General features: G+C 39.6%; 2 protein-coding genes across 11 annotated transcripts in view; one reads left to right on the top strand and one right to left on the bottom strand.

Annotated features, from left to right (window-relative positions):
- Positions 1 to 22,275, top strand: part of ANKRD42 (ankyrin repeat domain 42) — a 119,331-nt gene that overhangs the window by 53,836 nt on the left and 43,220 nt on the right. The window contains exon 13 of one of the 6 annotated variants that reach the window (XM_082410144.1): positions 19,209 to 19,413. The exons of 4 other annotated variants lie outside the window; for them this stretch is intronic. In XM_082410144.1, coding sequence (XP_082266270.1) covers positions 19,209 to 19,260 — 52 coding nt within the window. In that variant the 3' untranslated portion in view covers positions 19,261 to 19,413. Of the gene's footprint in view, positions 1 to 10,206; positions 11,942 to 19,208; positions 19,414 to 22,275 lie in introns of those variants that run through there. One more of the 6 variants, XM_082410147.1, reaches the window with a different exon arrangement.
- CCDC90B (coiled-coil domain containing 90B) overlaps positions 190 to 22,275 on the bottom strand; it is a 71,415-nt gene continuing 49,329 nt past the window's right edge. For 3 of the 5 annotated variants that reach the window (XM_082410273.1, XM_082410269.1, XM_082410272.1), the window contains 5 exons: positions 21,684 to 21,725; positions 21,513 to 21,584; positions 21,363 to 21,416; positions 19,423 to 19,537; positions 190 to 8,992 (listed from right to left, as the gene is read on the bottom strand). In XM_082410273.1, the coding sequence (XP_082266399.1) occupies positions 8,937 to 8,992; positions 19,423 to 19,537; positions 21,363 to 21,416; positions 21,513 to 21,584; positions 21,684 to 21,725 (339 nt within the window). In that variant the 3' untranslated portion in view covers positions 190 to 8,936. Of the gene's footprint in view, positions 8,993 to 19,422; positions 19,538 to 20,228; positions 20,326 to 21,362; positions 21,417 to 21,512; positions 21,585 to 21,683; positions 21,726 to 22,275 lie in introns of those variants that run through there. The other 2 variants (XM_082410271.1, XM_082410270.1) reach the window with 2 other exon arrangements.

Here is a 22,275-nt window from a genome sequence, read left to right as displayed (position 1 = left end):
ACTCTAGATTTATGAGTAGTTAATTTTGCAAGTACTGACATAAACTTTAAAATATAACACAGTAATCAAAAGGTCTAAGGATTATTAGAAGTTCTATTATGGCTTCATAATAGAATTATATTTCTTTTACTTTCTCTAGAACCATTTTACTAGTGTAGGTATAGCTTTTCTGCCAACTTTTCAAATGACTTGTTTTAAAAAAATTTATTTTATTGAAGTATAGATACATAATGTTAATTTCTGCTGTACAGCAAAGTGATTCAGCTATACACACACACACACATTCTTTTCCATTATGGTTTATCACAGGATATTGAATATAGTTCCCTGTGCTATACACTAGTATCTTATTTGCTTATCCATTCTATATATAATAGTTTGCATCTGCTAATCCCGAACTCCCAATCCATCCCTCCTCCACCTTTCCTCTCCCTTGGCAACCACAAGTTTGTTCTGTGTTAGTGAGTCTGTATCTGCTTGGTAGATAAGTTCATTTGTGTCATATTTTAGATTCCACATATAAGTGGTATCATATATCTGTCTTTCTCTGATTTACTTCATTTAGTATGAAGTAAACGTTGCTGCGAATGGCATTATTTCATTCTTTTTTATGGCTGAGTAGTATTCCATTGTGTATCTATACCATATCTTCTTTATCCATTCAGTTCTTGATGGACACTTAGGTTGTTTCCATGTCTTGGCTATTGTGAATAGTGCTATGAACACAGGGGTGCATGTATCTTTTTGAATTATAGTTTTGTCTGGGAATATGCCCAGGAGTGGGACTGCTGGATTCTATGGTAGCTCTATTTGTAGTTTTTTGAAGGCATCTCCATACTGTTTTCCACAGTGGCTGCACCAATTTACATTCCAACCAACAGTGTAGGACAGTTCACTTTTTTCCAGACCCTCGCCAGCATTTGTTATTTGTAGATTTTTTTATTGTGTTTACATTTTTTTTAACATCTTTATTGGAGTATAATTGCTTTACAGTGTTGTGTTAGTTTCTGCTGTATAACAAAGTGAATCAGCTATACATATACATATATCCCCATATCTCCTCCCTCTCGTGTCTCCCTCCCACCCTCCCTATCCCACCCTTCTAGGTGGTCACAAAGCACCAAGCTGATCTCCCTGTGCTATGTGGCTGATTCCCACTAGCTATCATCTATTTTACGTTTGGTAGTGTATATAAGTCCATGCCACTCTCTCACTTCGTCCCAGCTTACCCTTCCCCCTCCCCGTGCCCTCAAGTCCATTCTCTAGTAGGTCTGCATCTTTATTCCCGTCCTGCCCCTAGGTTCTTCATGACCATTTTTTAAAAAAAATAATTAATTAATTTATGGCTGTGTTGGGTCTTCGTTTCTGTGCGAGGGCTTTCTCTAGTTGCAGCAAGCGGGGGCCACTCTTCATCGCGGTGCGCGGGCCTCTCACTGTCGTGGCCTCTCTTGTTGTGGAGCACAGGCTCCAGACGCGCAGGCTCAGTAGTTGTGGCTCACGGGCCTAGTTGCTCCGCGGCATGTGGGATCTTCCCAGGCCAGGGCTCGAACCTGTGTCCCCTGCATTAGCAGGTAGATTCTCAACCACTGCACCACCAGGGAAGCCCCATTTTTTTTTTTTTTTAGATTCTATATATATGTGTTAGCATACAGTTATTTGTTTTTCTCTTTCTTACTTACTTTACTCTGTATGACAGTCTCTAGGTCCATCCACCTCACTACAAATGTTATGCCATTCTGACTGGTGTGAGGTGGTACCTCATTGTAGTTTTGATTTGAATTTCTCTAATAATTAGTGATGTTGAGCATCTTTTCATGTGCCTATTGGCCATGTGTATGTCAAATGACTTGATTTTTAAACAACAGCATCTGAACTTAGGAGAAAAAGACAAGTAAGTTTTACAAAAGGACAACTTTTTACAATAACAACCAAATATCTCCAGGGAAGTTTACATAAAATGAAAATCAGCTCTTGTAAAAAGAAAAAAAACCATAATGCATGTTTGCTAAAAATATACATTTAAATAATCTGCTTTAGAATTCAACCATTGTTTTGTCTTGCAAGCCTTATAAGAAAGGAATAACAGAGATGAGGTTGACTGGACAGGATGAAAAATATGTGGCTTTATTATTCTTCTCTTTTTTCTCTTTTCCCTTGACTTCGCTGACCAAAAAACCACCATGGCATTTCATTTCAGTTCGGACTTCAATTCCCTCACTTTTCCTACCCCACCCTTTTCTTCCTTGAGCTAGCAAAGACGTGTGACTCTCTTGGGGCACTTGTCTAGTTTCTGCCTCCCTCTGAAGATCTGATTGCTGGCTTTGAGCTTGCTTCACTGGCATCAGCCTTCCCACCATACCCCAGACTGTCCACCTCTAGGCCCTGGCAAGTACCTTACATGGACGGGCCATTTTGGCCCAGTATCATCAGGACCAGTTTGCCCTGACACGAGTGCATTTGATTGCTAAGACCAGTTTAGGCTGGTCAAAGGCCTGTAAGCAAGTGTTCAAAAATGGCTTACCTATCCTTTTCAAAACCTTTAGTCATTATTGTTAGTTTCTCTGGTTTCCAACAGGCTTTCAATCTGTAGTAAAAACAGTTGTCAACATTTATTGGGCACTTACTATGTGTGTGATCTGTACCAAGTCCTTTACATGTATTACCACTTAATTTTCACCACAGCTGTATGAAGAGAGGCACAGCATTTCATACATGGAGATTAAGAAAGTCCCCCAGAGTCACACAGCAATGTGGAGCTGGGATTCTAACCTTAGGAGGGGAATTTCGGAGTCTGCATTCTGGAATTCCCAAAGCCAACATTTCTCTCACCTTCTGGGACTACACACAGCCTTACTTTTTCCTTCTAGCCTGATGACTCTAAAGTAATCCCAACCCTGGAAATAGCTTGTTACACTTCCTCCTGTTTTCTCAAGGCCACATCTCTAGTCTCTGTACAAGTGAGGTAGGAAATACCAGAAGAGTGTTGTAACAGAAGCATGCACCCTTGTGGCAGAGGTTCCCTGGATGTCTCCCAATACCTCTTCTCCCCTTTTTCTATAGTATTAGGATTTACCTGGGCTTGTGCCTGCTCAGGATAAGGACTGACTTCCCAGTCTTCTTTGCAGCTAAGATACCAAGTGTGGCCAATAGAGTGTGAACGAAAATGGTGTGTAAAACCTCAGGGGTCATGTCCCTAAAGGGAAAGGGCTTTCCCACACCTTCCCCTTTCTTCTTCTGGAATGTGGGGTGGTAGTGAGTCACTGAACTTTGCAAATGAGAGCAGTACCAGGGGTGATGGAGCATAAGACAAAAAGGAGCCAGGACACATGGAAAGAAGAGCCCGGACAGCATTGCTAAGTATTAGCAAAATGCAAATCACAACTACAGTGAGTTCTCAGAGAACTCAACTTGGAGATTACTCTTACTATTAAGAGCATAAAATCTTGAGTTAAAGTCTTGTGACTTATCTGCGGTGTCATCTTGGCAACTTCACCTGTGTGAAGTTATAACTGTGTGACCTTAACTTCACTTAGCTGGTTTCTTTAGCTGTAAAAGAGGATAATACCACCTACTTAAGAGGACTGCGATGAAAAATAGGTGAGTTGATATATATCATTTAGTATATTCACTGTTATATATATAGTCAATGTAGCTATTCTACAAATGACCATCACTAATTTTAGTGTTGGTGATGACCATAGTGTTTTCCACTGCCTCATATTTTTTCCCCTTTATAAGTAGAGGGATGTGGAGCTCACCTCCTCCCACAAATACATCAAAAAATCCATCCACATGTGGAACAGTTCTCACAGAACACCCACTGAATGCTTCCAAATCTCATACAACCAAAGCTTCAAGAAAGATCCCCATGTAACTGGGTAGGATGAAGGGAAAAGGGAGAAGAGGAGGAATTGGGATGGGACCTGCACCCTTGGGAGGGAGCTGTGAAAGAAGAATGCTAACCTCACCCTGGGAACCTCCTTCACCAGCTGGGAGGTATGCCAGGTCAGATAGGGAGCTTCAGAGGCTGGAGAGGAGGGTATGAGAGTTGGCCTGAGGCACTGCAGGGTACGGAGAGACCAACACAGAAGGTCCTGACCACGTCACCACACTTCCCAGGCCAAGATGTGCGCCTGCTGGTGTGCACGGCGACTGGGTGCTGAAACTCGGGCTTCAGCAGACAGACCCGAGGAGAGGACTCGGTTTGGTTGCACGGAGACAGACCAAAGGGTCTGGAGTGTGGTCTGGACCATAACGGGGGGTGTGTGCATGTGGTGGTGGGGCTGCAAGCTGACCTGATAGCTGGCCATCCCACTGTGGTTGCTGGGCTGCAGGTTCCTGCTCTGGCGGACTTTTCACTGGAGCTGCACACGTGTGCCTGAGGGCGCCCTGGGCCGACTGTCTGCGGGTTCAGGGGATGCAGCTCCAGTGGGTTTATGCGCCGGTGGCTTGGTGAGCGCGTATGCTCTGAACTTATTACCAGGGTCCCCAAGAGGAGGTGGGCCCAAAGGGCAGTGCCAGCAACACTGATCTTTGTGGGTGCACACACCGGGTGGCAGGTGGCATCACAGAATCCCACGTCCTGGCAGGCAGCTCCTGGGGAGGAACACGCAATGGCTCCTCTCCCAGAGGGAGCGCTCCAGTCCTGCCTACTTCACACCACAGCTTAGAACCAGATCTGGGGATTTCCACTACAACAACTGGGGAGCAGACCCTGCCCCTGACAGGGCTGTGACACCCACAGAGCAAAGAGGAGGCCTTGCCCAACATCCAGTGTGGGCTCTGGTCACCATGACACTAATCACACTCCCCTATCAAGGGGATAATGGCCAGCACACACTGAGGAAAGACATGGCAAGCATCGATACCAAAAACAGCCCTTGCACCAAAGATACTGGATGCAAGCAGGCTACACTGGGATGCTCCCACATAAAAACAGCCCTTCCAGACCACAGTAGATAACTGCTTCTCCTAAATTCATAGAGAAATAATATAAGAAAAAAGAAGCAAAGGAATTACTCCCAATTAAAAGAACAAGAGAAATCCCCTGAAAGGACAAACAGTGAAAGAAACCTCTACAGTCTACCAGACCCTGAGTTCAAAAAGGAGGTAATAAAAATGCTGAAGGAATTAAGAAAGGCTATTGATAGAAATGTAGATCACTGTAACAAGGAACTAGAAACTGTAAAGAGGAGCCAATCAAAATTAGACAACTCAATTGCCGAGATGAAAACCAAAGCTAAAGGCAATAAACAGCAAAGTAAATAATGCAGAAGAACAAATAAGTGATCTGGAAGATAGAATAATGGAGATCACCCAATCAAAACAGCAGACAGAACATATGCTATCTATGGGATAATATAAAGCACACCAATCTACTACGTCTAATAGGGTTCCCAGAAGAAGAAGAAAGAGAAAAGGGGATTGAAAATGTATTCGAATAAATTATGGCTGAAAAGTTCCCAAATCTAAAGAAGGTATTAGATATCCAGGTCCAGGAAGCACAGACGGTCCCAAACAAGATGAACTCAAACAGACCTACTCCAAGATATATCATAATTAAAATGGTAAAAGTTAAAGAGAGGATTCTAAAGGCAGCAAGAGAAAAACAGTTACAAGGGAACCCCCATAGGGCTACCAGCTGATTTCTCTACAGAAACTTTGCTGGCCAGAAGGAAATGGCAAGATATATTCAAAGTCCTGAAAGGGAAAAACCTGCAACCTAGGACCATTCTACCCAGCAAGATTATCATTTAGAATAGAAGGAGACAAAAAGAATTTCTCAGACAAGCAAAAACTGAGTAAACAGCAATACTAAACCTACCTTAAAAGAAATATTGAAAGCTCTTCTCTAAATTGAAAAGAAGCAACAATCTATAGGAGAGGGAAACTCACAATAGAAAAGGTAAATATATAAAAGGATTGAAGACCATTTAAATAAGACAGTACAGGGCTTCCCTGATGGCGCAGTGGTTAAGAACCTGCCTGCCAATGCAGGGAACACGGGTTCGAGCCCTGGTCCGGGGGGATCCCACATGCCATGGAGCAACTAAGCCCGTGCACCACAACTACTGAGCCTGCGCTCTGGAGCCTGCGAGCCACAACTACTGAGCCCACGTGCTGCAACTACTGAAGCCCGCACGGCCTAGAGCCCGTGCTCAGCAACAAGAGAAGTCACCGCAATGAGAAGCCTGCGCACTGCAACGAAGAGTAGCCCCCGCTCACCACAACTAGAGAAAGCCCGCGCGCAGCAACGAAGACCCAATGCAACCAAATATAACTAATAAATTAATAAATTAAAAAAAAATAAGACAGTACACAGTTAAAAAACAATCCAAAAAATTCTGTGAAAATGATTGAACAGAAAAGGATAAACATGAAGATGTAAAATAGGACATGAAAATCACAAAATGTAGGGAAGGGGAGTAACAAATGTAGATCTTTTAGAATGTGTTTGAGCTCATATGACTACCAGTCTAAAGCAAGTAGATATAGTGACAGTTTAACATAGTTGAAAACCAGGGTAACCACAAATCAAAAAAACACAGATTCCCAAAAACCCAAAAGAAAGTTACTCAGGCATAATACAAAAGAAAACTATCAAACCACAAAAGGAAACACAAAAAGAAGAAAGGAACAAAGAAGACGTACAAAATCAACTGGAAAACAAGGTTTAAAATGGCAATAAATATATACTTACCAATAATTACTTTAAATGTCAATGCACTAAATGCTCTGATCAAAAGACACAGAATGGCAGATTGGATAATAAAACAAGAACCTACAATATACTGCCTACAGGAGACCCACTTTAGGGTGAAGGACACACATAGATTGAAAATGAGGGGATGGAAAAAGATATTTCATAGAAATGGAAATGACAAGAAAGTGGGGGTAGCAATACTCATATAAGACAAAATAGACTTTAAAAAGCAAAGGCCATAAAGAAACATAAAGAAGGACACTGTATAATGATAAAAGGATCAATACAAGAAGAGGGTAGTACACTCATTAACATATATGCACTTAATATAGGAGCACCTAAATACATAAAACAAATACTACCAAACATAAAGGGAGAAATTGACAGGAATACGATAAGAGTAGGAGACTTCAACACTGCACTGTCATCAATGGACAGATCTTCCAGACAGAAAATCAATAAGGCAACAGAGATCCTAAATGGCACAATTGAACAGTTAGACTTAATTGATGTCTTCAGGACATAGCACCCCAAAAAACCAGTATACACATTCTTTTCAAGTGCACATGGGACATTCTCTAGGATAGACCACATACTAGGACACAAAACAAGCCTCAACAAATTTCAGAGGATAGAAATTATTTCAAGCATCTTTTCTGACCACAACCCATGACATTTTTCACAGAACTAGAACAAATAATGCTAAAATTTATACGGAACCACAAAAGACCCATAATTGCCAAAGCAATTCTGAGGAAAAAAAACAGCTAGAGGCATGACCCTCCCAGACTTCAGACATTACTACAAAGCTACAGTAATCAATACAGTGTTGTATTAGCACAAAAACAGACATCTGGATCAATGGGACAGAATAGAGAGCTGAGAAACTCACACACCTACAGCCAATTAATCTTCAACAAAGGCGGCAAGAATATATCACGGAGAAAAGACAATCTCTTCAATAAGTGGTGCTGGGAAAACTGGACAGCTACATGTAAAAGAATGAAATGAGAATATTCTCTAACCCCATATACAAAAATAAACTCAAAAAAATGAACTGATATAAGGACCTAAATAATACCTTTACTTACTGATAAAACTGATACTGGAGAATGTGGTTAATATCTTCAGTCCAGTAAACTTATCACTGACCCCCGAATCAGACAGACAGACTTACCTTGTCCCAAGTATCACTGTACTAGAGCAGGCCTCACCCTGCAGAGGTGAACTTGATCCTACAGAATGAATGCTCTCTGTAGACAGGCTGGTCCCAAACAGGAATGGGGAGAAGTGGCTGGGCTATTTGGGCCTTGTTTCTCCTTTCACCTTACTTAATCACCTAGGGCAGGGTGGTTGAAGGAAGAGTGATTACAATGTTATGCTATTGGAGCTTCCTTCACATGGAGAAAAGAAATACTCCCCCTCAATATTTTAGCATATTTAAACTGTAACAAATGAATAATTTACGTGTTTACTGTCTGTCTTCTCCAACTAAGATTGTCAGTTCCATGATAAGGAAGCCATGTTCAGCTCTGTGCACATGGGTACCAGCATGTTGTCTGGCCCATAGAAGGCATTCTTATTTACTGAGTGAGCAAATGTACTGTAGAGTTTATTACAATGGAACCTATATGGTCTTTATTTATTAATCCAACACAAATTTATCTACAGTGTGCCAAGATTTTTCTTAGGCAAGAGGATTCTGAGATATTTTGAATCAAAATACAGAAAGTTTTGTTTTGAAAACAACCCAGCTGTTAGCTCTTTGAAAAAAATTTAGTTGGAGAGCCTCTGATTCTCACTCGCTGGACCATACAAGGTCAGTCTTTTGACTGCTCTATACTTTAGATTCCCTATTTATAGCTAAACAAATTTGCAACACATACCAAAGAAATCCTGTATGATTTACAGTTGTTCAAGCAAACAAGAAAACTCTGGTTCAGTTTCTGTGAGCTATCAAAAGGATAAAGACAAAAGGCCTGTTTATCTCAAATCAATCAGGTTTTGAAGAGCATCTTTTCAACATAATGAAATAAAGACATATATAAAAAACAAAGACAAAATACACCTTCCCATTCTAAAATATTTCCTTTAGTCCATATGTACTTTAAATAATGTTGTATTATGATTCTACTTCAACTTTCAATGTTCAGAGTAAATCCATCCTGGCACAGTGTTTGTTCTAAGAAGTCAACAGTGGCAGGAGTAGGAGCGTAATATAGTAGTTTCACTGTTATTTCCAGAGTCTATAAAATCCCAATGCTATTGCCAGGCAAGTAAACACTGAGGCTGTGAAAAGAAGAAAACATGTTATAGGTCATGCATTTGTGATTGTCTTGCAGAGACAAAGAGAATAATGTCATCTTCAATTTAAATTGAAAGCAAAATCAGGAAATCCAACCAATTTTCTTTTCTTTTTTTCTTTGCCTGTGTTGCGCAGCATGTGGGATCTTAGTTTCCCAACGAGGGATCAAACCCACGCCTCCTGCATTGGAAGCATGGAGTCTTAACCACTGGGCCACCAGGGAATTCCCAATCCAACCAATTTTCTACTTCAGGTTTTTCATTCTCTAGAAAATTAAGCTAAGGATAAAGGATATCCATTAGGGCTGGATTAATACCAATTCTTCTTAAAAGCTTCCTGTATTTTAAACCAGAATAAGGATGACAGTAATTTAAAAGTGTAGATTATGTCAGTTAGAATCTATAAACTGTTTAAAGTCATTATTAGCATTAGCATTATTAACAATGACTACTTTAAATAATTACAAACTCTAATTTTAGAAATAATTTATAAGTGAAAAACCACCTTTCTTACATGTACTAAAAAATTACATAGTTAAGCCAGTAAAATAGACATCCATATCATCCATAAGAAAATTTTAATTGCCTTTTCAGTACATTTAAAAATGATTTCATGCCTTCTGAGCTCCCAGGCTGGTCCCCTGCCCTCCAAGGCTGCCCCTTCCCCCCCTACCCGGCTACATTGGTACTGGGGGCATAGGAGGGAGGCTGGGGAGATCAGGAGAGGCAGGCAGGAGGGGCCCACCCAGACCCCAGACTGGAGGAGCAGGAGAGGAGAGGAGGGCGTTTGCCCTGCCCACTCAAGCCCAGGAAGCCTGCTGGGCTCCCAGGTGAGGTCCCCTGCCCTCTGAAACGAGGGGTAGGAGGCACACCTGGGTCCCTTCCATTCCTTGAGCCTAAGCCTCACCCCCAGAGCCCCCGGGGCCTTTTCCAGCCCTGTGGGTCCTGAGCATTGGCCCTGCCCACTGCCCAAACCTTGCCGTGCTTAGGTCCCGCTCTCCACACCCAACACCCTCCCCATCTTTTTTTTTTTTTTCCCCCTCCTCCTCTTTTTTACTATTGTGGTACTGATGTACCTTCCGGTTGTTGATTCATCTATATTTTTATTTTTACATTATTTCTAACATATCTGTTAGTTTCCTAGTCTAATTTTATTTTTTACTTTGTTATTGTTCTTTTTTTTTTGCCACCCCATGCAGCTTGCAGGATCTTGATTTGTGAGCCCGGGGTTAGGAGGAAGCTCCGAGTCCAAACCACTGGACTAATAGAGAACCTCAGACCTCAGGGAATATTTATCAGAGTGAGGTCTCACAGAGTTCCTCATCTCAGCACGAAGACCCAGCTCTACCCAGTAGCCTACAAACTCATGTTGGAAGCCTCAGGCCAAACAACCAGTAAAACAGGAACACAATCCCACTCATAAAAGAAAAAAAAAAAATGAGATGGCAAAAAAATATGTCACAGATGAAGGAGCAAGGTAAAAACCTACAAGACCAAATAAATGAAGAGGAAATAGGCAATCTACCTGAAAAAGAATTCAGAGTAATGATAGTAAAGATGATCCAGAATCTCGGAAACAGAATGGAAGCGCGGGTTGAGAAAATACAAGAAATGTTTAACAAAGATCTAGAAGAACTAAAGAACAAACAAACAGATGAACAACACAATAACTGATATGAAAAATACACTAGAAGGAATCAATAACAGAATAATGGAGGCAGAAGAACAAATAAGTGAGCTGGAAGACAATGGTGGAAATAACTGCTGAGGAGCAGAATAAAGAAAAAAGAATGAAAAGAATTGAAGACAATCTCAGAGACCTCTGGGACAACATTAAATGCACCAACATTTGAATTACAGGGGTCCCAGAAGAAGAAGAGAAAAAGAAAGGTTCTGAGAAAATATGTGAAGAGATTATAGTGGAAACTTCCCTAATGTGGGAAAGGAAATAGTCACCCAACTCCAGGAAGCACAGAGAGTCCCATACAGGATAAACCCTAGGAAAAACACACGAAGACACATATTAATCAAACTAACAAAAATTAAATTCAAAGGAAAAATATTAAAAGCAGCAAGGGAAAAACAAAAAATAACATACAAAGGAATCCTCATAAGGTTATCAGCTGAGTTTTCAGTGGAAACTCTGCAGGCCAGAAGGGAGTGGCAGGATATACTTAAAAGTGATGAAAGAGAAAAACCTACAACCAAGATTACTGTACCAGCAAGGATCTCATTCAGATTCGATGGAGAAGTCAAAAGCTTTTCAGAGAAACAAAAGCTAAGAGAATTCAGTAACAACAAATGCTAAAGAAACTTCTCTAAGTGGGAAACACAAGAGAAGAAAAAGACCCGCAAAAACAAACCCAAAACAATTAAGAAAATGGTAATAGGTACATACCAATAATAACCTTGAATGTAAATGGATTAAATGCCCCAACCAAAAGACACAGACTGGCTGAATGGATACAAAAACAAGACCCATATATACGCTCTCTACAGGAGACCCACTTCAGACCTAGGAACACATACAGACTGAAAGTGAAGGGATGGAAAAAGATATTCCATGCAAATGGAAATCAAAAGAAAGCTGGAGTACCAATACTTATATCAGATAAAACAGACTTTAAAATAAAGACTGTTACAAGAGATAAGGAGGGGGCTTCCCTGGTGGCGCAGTGGTTGAGAATCTGCCTGCCAATGCAGGGGACACGGGTTCGAGCCCTGGTCTGGGAAGATCCCACATGCCGCGGAGCAACTAGGCCCGTGAGCCACCACTACTGAGCCTGTGCGTCTGGAGCTTGTGCTCCGTAACGAGAGGCCACGACAGTGAGAGGCCCGTGCACTGCGATGAAGAGTGGCCCCCACTTGCCACAACTAGAGAAAGCCCTTGCACAGAAACGAAGACCCAACACAGGCAAAAAAAAAAAAAGATAAGGAGGGACACTACATAATGATCAAAGGATCAATCCAAGAAGAAGATATAACAATTATAAATGTTTATGCACCCAACATAGGAGTACCTCAATACATAAGGCAAATGCTAACAACCATGAAAGGAGAAATTGACAGTAACAATAATAGTAGGGGACTTTAACACCCCACTTACACCAAAGGACAGATCATCCAAACAGAAAGTAAATAAGGAAACACAAGCTTTAAATGACACAATAGACTAGATAGATCTAATTGATATTTATAGAACATTCCACCCAAAAGTGGCAGAATACACTTTCTCCTCAGGTGCACATGGAACATTCTCCAGAACAGATCACACCTTGGGTTGCAAATCAAGCCTCGGAAAATTTAAGAAAATTGAAAGCATATCAAGCATCTTTTCTGACCACAATGCCATGAGACTGGAAATCAATTAGAGGAAAAAAACTGAAAAACACAAACACATGGAGGCTAAACAGTGCACTACTTAATAACCAAGAGATCACTGAAGAAATCAAAGAAGAAATAAAAAAATACATAGAAACAAATGACAACAAAACACGACGACCCAAAACCTATGGGACGCAGCAAAAGCAGTTCTAAGAGGGAAGTTTACAGCAATTCAGTCTCACCTCAAGAAACAAGAAAAATCTCAAATAAACAATCTAACCCTACACTTAAAACAACTAGAGAAAGATGACCAAGGAAAACCCAAATTCAGTAGAAGGAAAGAAATCATAAAGATCAAAGCAGAAATAAATGAAATAGAAATGAAAACAATAGCAAAGATCAATAAAACTAAAAGCTAGTTCTTTGAAAAGATAAACAAAATTGATAAACCCTTAGCCAGACTCATCAAGATAAAAAGGGAAAGGATGCAAATCAATAAAATTAGGAATGAAAAAGGAGAAATCACAATGGACACTGCAGAAATACAAAGGATTATAAGAGACTACTACAAACAACTATATGCCAATAAAATGGACAACCATGAAGAAATGGACAAATTCTTGGAAAGGTACAATTTTACAAGACTGAACCAGGAAGAATTAGAAAATATAAACAGACGTATCACAAGTAATGAAATTGAAACCGTAATTAAAAATCTTCCAACAAACAGAAGTCCAGGACCAGAGAGCTTCACAGGCGAATTCTATCAAACATTTAGAGAAGAGCTAACACCAATCCTTCTCAAACTCTTCCAAAAAATTGCAGAGGGAAAAACACTCCCAAATTCATTCTATGAAGCCACCATCACCCTGATACCAAAACTAGAAGAAGATACCACAAAAAAAGAAAATTGCAGACCAGTATCACTGATGAACATACATGCAAAAATCCTGAACAAAATACTAGCAAACAGAATCCAACAGCACATTAAAAGGATCATACACCATGATCAAGTGAGATTTATCCCAGGGATGCAAGGATTCTTCAATATATGCAAATCAATCAATGTGATATACCACATTAACAAATTAAGGAATAAAAACCATATGATCATCTCAATAGATGCAGAAAAAGCTTTTGACAAAATTCAACACCCATTTATGATAAAAACTCTCCAGAAAATGGGCACAGAGGGAACCTACCTCAACATAATAAAGGCCATATATGACAAACCCACAGCAAGCATCATATTCAATGGTGAAAAACTGAAAGCATTTCCTCTAAGATCAGGAACAAGACAAGGATGTCCACTCTCGCCACTCCTATTCAACACAGTTTTGCAAGTCCTAGCCACAGCAATCAGAGAAGAAAAAGAAATAAAAGGAATACAAATTGGAAAAGAAGAAGTAAAACTGTCACTATTTGCCAATGACATGATACTATACATAGAAAATCCTAAAGATGCCACCAGAAAACTACTAGAACTAATTAATGAATTTGCTAAGGTTGCAGGATACAAAATGCACAGAAATCTCTGGCATTCCTATACACCAACAATGAAAAATCAGAAAGAGAAATTAAGGAAACACTCCCATTTACCATTGCAACAAAAAGAATAAAATACCTAGGAATAAATCTGCTTAAGGAGATGAAAGACTTGTACTCAGAAAACTATAAAATACTGATGAAAGAAATCAAAGATGACATAAACAGACGGAGAAATATACCATGTTCTCTGATTGGAAGACTCAATATTGTGAAAATGACTATACTACCCAAAGCAATCTACAGATTCAGTGCAATCCCTAGCAAACTACCAATGGCATTCTTCACAGAATTAGAACAAAAAATCTTACAATTCGTATGGAAACACAAAAGACCCCGAATAGCCAAAGCTATCTTGAGAAAGAAAAACGGAGTTGGAGGAATCAGGCTCCCTGACTTCAAACTATACCACAAAGCTACAGTAATCAAGACAGTATGGTACTGGCACAAAAACAGAAATATAGATCAATGGTACAGGATAGAATGCCCAGAGATAAACCCACGCACATATGGGCACCTAATTTTTGACAAAGGAGGCAAGAACATACAATGGAGAAAAGACAGCCTCTTCAGTAAGTGGTGCTGGGAAAACTGGACAGCTACATGTAAAAGAATGAAATTAGAACATTACTTAACACCGTACACAAAAATAAACTCCAAATGGATTAAAGACTTAAATGTTAAGACCAGACACTATAAAACTTTTAGAGGAAAACATAGGAAAAACACTCTTTGACATAAACCACAGCAAGATCTTTTTTGACCCACCTCCTAGAGTAACAGAAATAAAAACAAACAAATGGGACTTAATTAAACTTAAAAGCTTTTGCACAGCAAAGGAAACCATAAACAAGACCAAAAGACAACCCTCAGAATGGGAGAAAATATTTGCAAATGAAACAACAGACCAAGGAATAATCTCCAAACTATACAAACAGCTCATGGAGCTCAATATCAAAAAAACAAACAATCCAGTTAAAAAATGGGCAGAAGACCTAAACAGACATTTCACCAAGGAAGACATACAGATGGCCAAGAGGCACATGAAAAGATGCTCAACATCACTAATTATTAGAGAAATGAAAATCAAAACTACAGTGAGGTATATCAGCTCATGCCAGTCAGAATGGCCAGTATCAAAAAAGTTAGAAACAATAAATGCTGGAAAGGGTGTGGTGAAAAGGGAACCCTCGTACACTGTTGGTGGGAATGTAAATTGATACAACCACTATGGAAAACAGTATGGAGGTTCCTTAAAAAACTAAAAACAGAACTACCATATGACCCAGCAATCCCACTACTGGGCATATACCCTGAGAAGACAATAATTCAAAAAGAGACATGCACCACAATGTTCACTGCAGCACTATTTACAATAGCCAGGATACGGAACCAACCTAAATGTCCATCAACAGATGAATGGATAAAGATGATGTGGCACATATATACAATGGAATATTACTCAGCCATAAAAAGAAATGGAACTGAGTTATTTGTAGTGAGGTGGACCTAGAGTCTGTCATACAGAGTGAAGTAAGTCAGAAAGAGAAAAACTAATACAGTATGCTAACACATATATATGGAATCTAAAAAAAAAAAAATGGTACTGATGAACCTAGTTGCAGGGCAGGAATAAAGAGGCAGGCATAGAGAATGGACTTGAGGACATGGGGTGGGAGGGCAAAGCTGGGACAAAGTGAGAGTAGCATCGACATATATACACTACTGAATGTAAAATAGTTGGCTGGTGGGAAGCAGCAGCATAGTACAGGGAGATCGGCTTGGTGGTTTGCGATGACCTAGAGGGGTGGGATAGGGAGGATGGGAGGGAGGCTCAAGAGGGAGGGGATATGGGGACATGTGTATGCATATGGCTGATTTGCTTTATTGTGGAACAGAAACTAACACAGTATGGTGAAGCAATTATTAAATAAAAAAAATTTAATGGCAAAAAGAAAATATGATTTCATAATTATTAAAAATTTATAAATAAAAAATGAAATTTTAATGGAAACCCTTTAAAAAAAACTCAATGAGGTAGAAAAAAAGGCAGAGAAAGCATCAGGCTTTTTATTTATTTTTAATTAATTTATTTATTTGTGTTTGGCTGTGTTGGGTCTTTGTTGCTGCCTGTGGGCTTTCTCTAGTTGTGGCAAGCGGGGGGCTACTTTTCATTGCAGTGCGTGGGCTTCTCATTGTGGTGGCTTCTTGTTGCGGAGCATGGGCTCTAGGAGCACAGGCTTCAGTAGTTGTGGCATGTGGGCTCAGTAGTTGTGGCTTGCGGGCTCTAGAGTGCAGGCTCAGTAGTTGTGGCGCCCGGGCTTAGTTGCTCCGTGGCATGTGGGATCTTCCCGGACCAGGGCTAGAACCCGTGTCTCCCGCATTGGCAGGCGGATTTTTAACCACTCTGCCACCAGGGAAGGCCCACATCAGGCTTTTTTAGTTAATATACCACCTGCTCTCTATGTTACATCATTCTGGATATAAAACCTTTCTGTTCTCCTTAAGAAGGTGAATTTGGGTGAGGCTTTTAGGGACTCCCTAGATTCTAGTCTGTTTAAACAGCCATGATATTAAAATAGAGACTCTGAGATGAAGAGCAATCTTCTATGATTAAAGACACAAAAGGGACTTCCCTAGTGGCACAGTGGTTAAGAATCCGCCTGCCAATGCAGGGGACACGGGTTCGAGGCCTGGTCCGGCAAGATCCCACATGCTGCGGAGCAACTAAGCCCGTGCACCACAACTACTGAGCCTGTGCTCTAGAGCCCCCGTGCCACAACTACTGAGCCTGTGCACCTAGAGCCCGTGCTCCGCAGCAAGACAAGCTACTGCAATGAGAAGCCCGCGCACTGCAACGAAGAGTAGCCCCCGCTCGCCGCAACTAGAGAAAGCCCGCACGCAGCCAAAGAAGACCCAACACAGCCAAAGAAGACCCAACGCAGCCAAACAATTAAAAAAAAAAAAAAAGGACATGAGAAACAGCCTTTCATAGTTAAGCCTATCCTATTTTTAATGTGTAAATCTATACATTATCCCATTTGATCACACTACTTACTGAAACTTGATTAATGACAAGATCATTTCCTTAATTTTAAGAAATGGGATTAGGTCTCTCTGAGACACAGGGGGAAGCTGGACAGTTGAGGAGAAAGAATAACACTTAAGGGGCTTCCCTGGTGGCGCAGTGGTTGAGAATCTGCCTGCCAATGCAGGGGACACGGGTTCGAGCCCTGGTCTGGGAAGATTCCACATGCTGTGGAGCAACTGGGCCCGTGAGCCACAACTACTGAGCCTGTGCGTCTGGAGCCTGTGCTCCGCAACAAGAGAGGCCGCGATAGTGAGAGGCCCACGCACCGTGATGAAGAGTGGCCCCCGCTTGCCTCAACTAGAGAAAGCCCTCGCACAGAAACGAAGACCCAACACAGACAAAAATAAATAATGAATAAATAAATAAATTAAAAAAAAAAAAAGAATAATACTTAACAGTTTCTTGTCTTGTTGCCACTGGTCAATTATACATTCTCTCATTTGATCCTGCTACTACTTACCATGTTCCAGATAGTGTGCTAAAGAATTTCATGTATCATCTTATTTAGCCATAATTAAAACCCTATGAGGTTGCTGATAGTATTCCCATCATACAGATGAGGCAACAAGCCCAAAGTTTTACTGCTAGCAAGTGGTGGAAGCAGGACTCAACACTATGTGTACCTGTCTCCAAGGAAGTTGCTGTTACTCTTAAAAATAGAGGGTGGTGCCTTCAGAACTGTTAGTTGTAAATCCTCAGTGAAAAAAGGAAAGGAAGATAACTCTTTAGGTAAATACACTAGAAGAAGCTGAGTGGAATACGAAGCTCTTCCTAACCTGGGGTGCTTTGAGGTCTATTTTGAAAGTGGGAATGAACACTGCAAACTGCGCTGATTTGGCATTTCCCATTAGCATTCCTATTGGACAGAAGATCTCTGGTTCCAGAGACTTTGCTAGAATAGGGGTTTTCAAAACTTGTTTTAGCCTTAGAACCCTTTCTTCAAATGGATCTTAGACGCTAAGTCATTCAAGTTGAAGAGAGGAAGGGGGAGTGGGGGTGTGCATCAGCTGAGGGCTAGGGGCTCCATCTCTACTCCTGCTGCTGCTTCAACATGATTAGTGCCTACCCAGAAAATCACGGATGGTATAAAGCAGCAATTTTATTTTGGACAATAACATAAATTTTTAAATGTGCCTATCTTTTTGACCCCAATTTTTACATGTGCATAAGCAATTTATTATATAGAAATACTAGCATGAGGGCATAAAGGGGTATGTGTATATTTACTCACACATATATATGGCTATTCGGTCCAATATTTTTTTTTTATAAACTTATTTATTTTATTTTTGGCTGCATTGGGTCTTCGTTGCTGCATGTGGGCTTTCTCTAGTTGTGGCGAGCAGGGGCTTCTCTTGTTGCGGAGCACGGGCTCTAGGCACATGGGCTTCAGTAGTTGTAGCATGGGCTTTAGAGTGCAGGCTCAGTAGTTGCGGCACACAGGCTTTGTTGCTCTGCGGCATGTGGGATCTTCCCGGACCAGGGCTCGAACCCGTGTCCTCCGCATTGGCAGGTGGATTCTTAACCACTGGCGCCACCAGGGAAGCCCGCAATATTGTTTTTAATAAAAACAATTGGGAGCAGAATGTCTGTTAATAGAGGTTTGGATAAATAAATTATGGTATTTTCATACAATGGAATAGTATGTTTTCTAGTAAAAAAAAAAAAAAAAAGTCTGTATATGTATTCATGTGGAAAGATAATCAAGACATGTGGTTAAATTTTTAGACGTTGTACTCTGTACAGTATCATTTAATTACTATTTAAAAAATCTGCAATGTTCACATATAGAAGGAAAAGCCTAGAAAGATATATACTACTAATAGTAAATACATATGGGGAGGGAGAAGGCTTTCACTTTTACTATATTGCTTTTGAATTATATGAACAATTTAGGATGAAAATATATTACTTTTTTATACAAAGAAAAAAGTACTACTCGACTAGGGCATTCTTTCTAACTCCTTGGGGCTCTGTAAATTGGTAAGGTCACATGGTACTTGAGGAACTCAGTATGTGACAAATAATCTAATTTTGGGTAGTATCCCTGCTCTGTCAGTTGGATTCAAGATAGAGGGTAGTTTTTGCCCCTTTGCTTGCTGTGGTTTTTAATGGTCTGTATCTATTTTGGTGATCTTTATCTAAAGATTTTCATTTTTTTCATTGTGGAATACCCAGTGTATCTTTGCATCGTTTTGTACTTGTGTTTATCTTTGACATCCATATGCTTTTTCCTATTAGGAGGATGCAGAGTTGCCTGTTAAACTTATATCCTAAATTTATTGCCTATTAAACTTACATTTTCCAAGTACTCCAGGGAACCAAACAATAAAGGAGATCTGTTACAGCTCCTCCTTTTTTTCTTCTGTGCCCCATGGCTCCCTTAGGAGGTAGGAGCTAATAAGTCCAAAAATCAAATGACAGTAATTCCTTTCTCTGACAAACACAGCCTTACCTGCAAGGTAACGAATTGTCTCAAGCTTGTTAGACTCCATTAGGGTTTTTAAGGAGGCAATTTCAGTGTCAATTTTGTTACCGGTCTCTGAAATAATACCTCTGGTTTTGGTATCCTGTAGTAATTAAGAATAAGACAATTAAATTTTGTCCCTGTGTATCATGGAGAAAAATGTTTACTTTAGAAATCCTCACTTATGGGCTAATTTTGTGTAACAAAAGTTTTAAGTGGGGAAACACAGTAAAAAAGCACAGTGATATTAAAAAGAAAAAATAACACTACATGAATATTACAAATTGACAAAAAGTATTCCTTCTACTTTGATATTTGGAGACTATTTCTTAGGATTATCACATTCTGGGCACATTCTACTAAAAACCTCACAGGAAGATACAGGCATACCTCATTTTATTGTGCTTCGAAGATGCTGCATGCTTTTTTTAAACAAATTGAAGCTTTGTGGCAACCCTGAGTCAAACAAGTGTATCGGCGCCATTCTTCCATGAGCATTTGCTCACTTCATGTCTCTGTGTCACATTTTGGTGATTCTTGCAATACTTCAAACTTTTTCATTATTACTATATTATGGTGATCTGTGATCAGTGATCTCTGACGTTACTATTGCAAAAGATTACCACGCACTGACAGCTCAGAAGATGGTTAGCATCTTGTAGCAGTTCTTATTTTTAAATTAAGGTATGGATGTTGTTTATTTAGACAGTGCTACTGCACACTTAATAAACTACAGTATATTGTAAACATAACTTTTATATGCACTGGGAAACCAAAAAATTTGTGTGACTCACTTTATTTCAGTATTTGCTTTATTGCTGTTGTCTGGAAATGGACCTGCAATACCTCTGAGGTATGCCTGTATTTGAGACCTAAATATATGAGGATAAGCTAAGAAGGAAAAATGTTAGTCACAGAACTATCACCTTATGTGTATAAAGTCCTTAGGATATCATGGTTAAAACTTTAAATATGTTTTGCAAAAGGAAAAACCAACTGGGTTTATAATATGAACTGGCACCAATATTAAAGGAGATGGCAGAAATGCTTGTTGGGTAACACTGAATGCTATGTGCATACGGACTAAGGGGTAGAAAGAGAAATAAGATGATATTTAGAGCTCAGAAATTAGCTGGGAGAGAATTTGTTGATTTCCTTGTTTATCTCCTTTATCTGGCCAAGAAGTTAGAGAAGGGAATAGGCTGCTTAGAACGGCAAATGGGACCTTCACATCTACTGAATTATAATCAAGAGTGATGTCTCTTATGTTAGACTGCAGACCGAGTGACTTTTAACTTTTAAGAAAAGGACTAGGCTGAGTCAGAAAGCTAGGTTTTACTCAGCCACAGAGATTAAATAATGATCACAATTTAGGATTACTGAGGTAAACAGTAGTTATGAGTATGGAGTTTAGAATCCAGGTTGACATCTGGCTCTACCACTTTTTAGTTGTGTGACCTTAACTTCCTTCTGCCTCACTTTCCAAATTGGCAGAATGGGAATAGAGTGCCTATCTCACACAGAGGCTGATATGAGGATTAAATAAATTAATAGACAAAAAAGGTAAGTAAAACAGTATCTAACATAAAAATTTTTTATTTGACTGAACCTAGGCATTCAATGAAATACTAATTGTGAATCCTTGTCTTTTTTAAAAAATAGTTCTCTTCCATATAAAAATAATTTAGTTAAAAAAAAGTATGCTACCTGGAAAGCTTGATTCTGACTCAGAAGTCACAGCTCAGGTACTACCATCCACCTGGTAGCAGCTTCCCCCAAAGTACTGGTTAACTATAATAGCTATGAGGAAATCATGGATTCTATAGGGCTAGCTTGTTAAAGTCCAAACTTATAAAATGATATACATAAAGGCAGTTACATAAGGCATGAGAGCTATACAGAAGAGAAACTTTTACATAGCAGCTTACATTTTTGGTAAATTCTGTGGTTGCCTCCATAAGTTTCTTTTCTTGATCTGTAAACTAAACGATATGGTTTATCAAGAGGTTAAAAAAAAAGAAGACTAAAAGGAATTAAAAAGGAGTAAGTGCAAAAAAGTACATTTAAAAGCACATTACCATATCTGTTACTCTGCTCCTTTCTAGGTTGATATCCAGTTTATTATCTGCTCTGATTCGACTGGTTTCATTCTTTAAAGAAAATAAAAATATTAAAAAAGTGATCTTGTAATGAATATTTGTTCTGAAATTAATGAACTATTCTGAAGTGGGGAAAAAAGTTTCACTTACTATCAGTTGTTGCTTAACTTGTTCTAATTCAATTTTCATTTTCTAGGTATAAAGAAAGATCACACACAATTGGTGTTAAACCAAAAGTCCATATTATGATTTATTAAAAAAAATCTATCAGGGGCCTGCATAAGCAAAAACCCTGCATAAGCAAAAGATGGACATTCTGTGGATTTCTAATACATTATCTGATTAAGAATAAAGACAAAAAAAGAACTAATAGTTCATCTAAAGAACTAATAGTTCATCGTATTCAGAAAATAATTAGGAACATAACATTAGACAATGTATTTATGTTTCAATATAGTAGTCCCCCCTGATCCACTGGGGGTATGTTCCAAGACCCCAAGTGGATGAAACCTCGAATAGTACTGAACCCTGTACATACTATGTTTTTTCTTATACTAATGGGTGGGTAGCATATACAGTGTGGATACACTGGACAAAGAGATGATTCATGTCCTGGGCGGAATGGAGTGAGACGGTGAAAGATTTCATCATGCTACTCAGAACAGTGTGACATAAACATATGAATTGTTTATTTCTGGAATTTTCCACTTAATATTTTCAGACTGCAGTTGACCACAAGTAA

This window comes from Balaenoptera physalus, assembly GCF_965194825.1.
Source record: "Balaenoptera physalus genome assembly, chromosome: 10".
Classification (NCBI taxonomy): Eukaryota; Metazoa; Chordata; class Mammalia; order Artiodactyla; family Balaenopteridae; genus Balaenoptera; species Balaenoptera physalus.
Note: the sequence above shows the minus strand (reverse complement) of the source record. Positions and strands in the feature narration are given on the sequence as shown.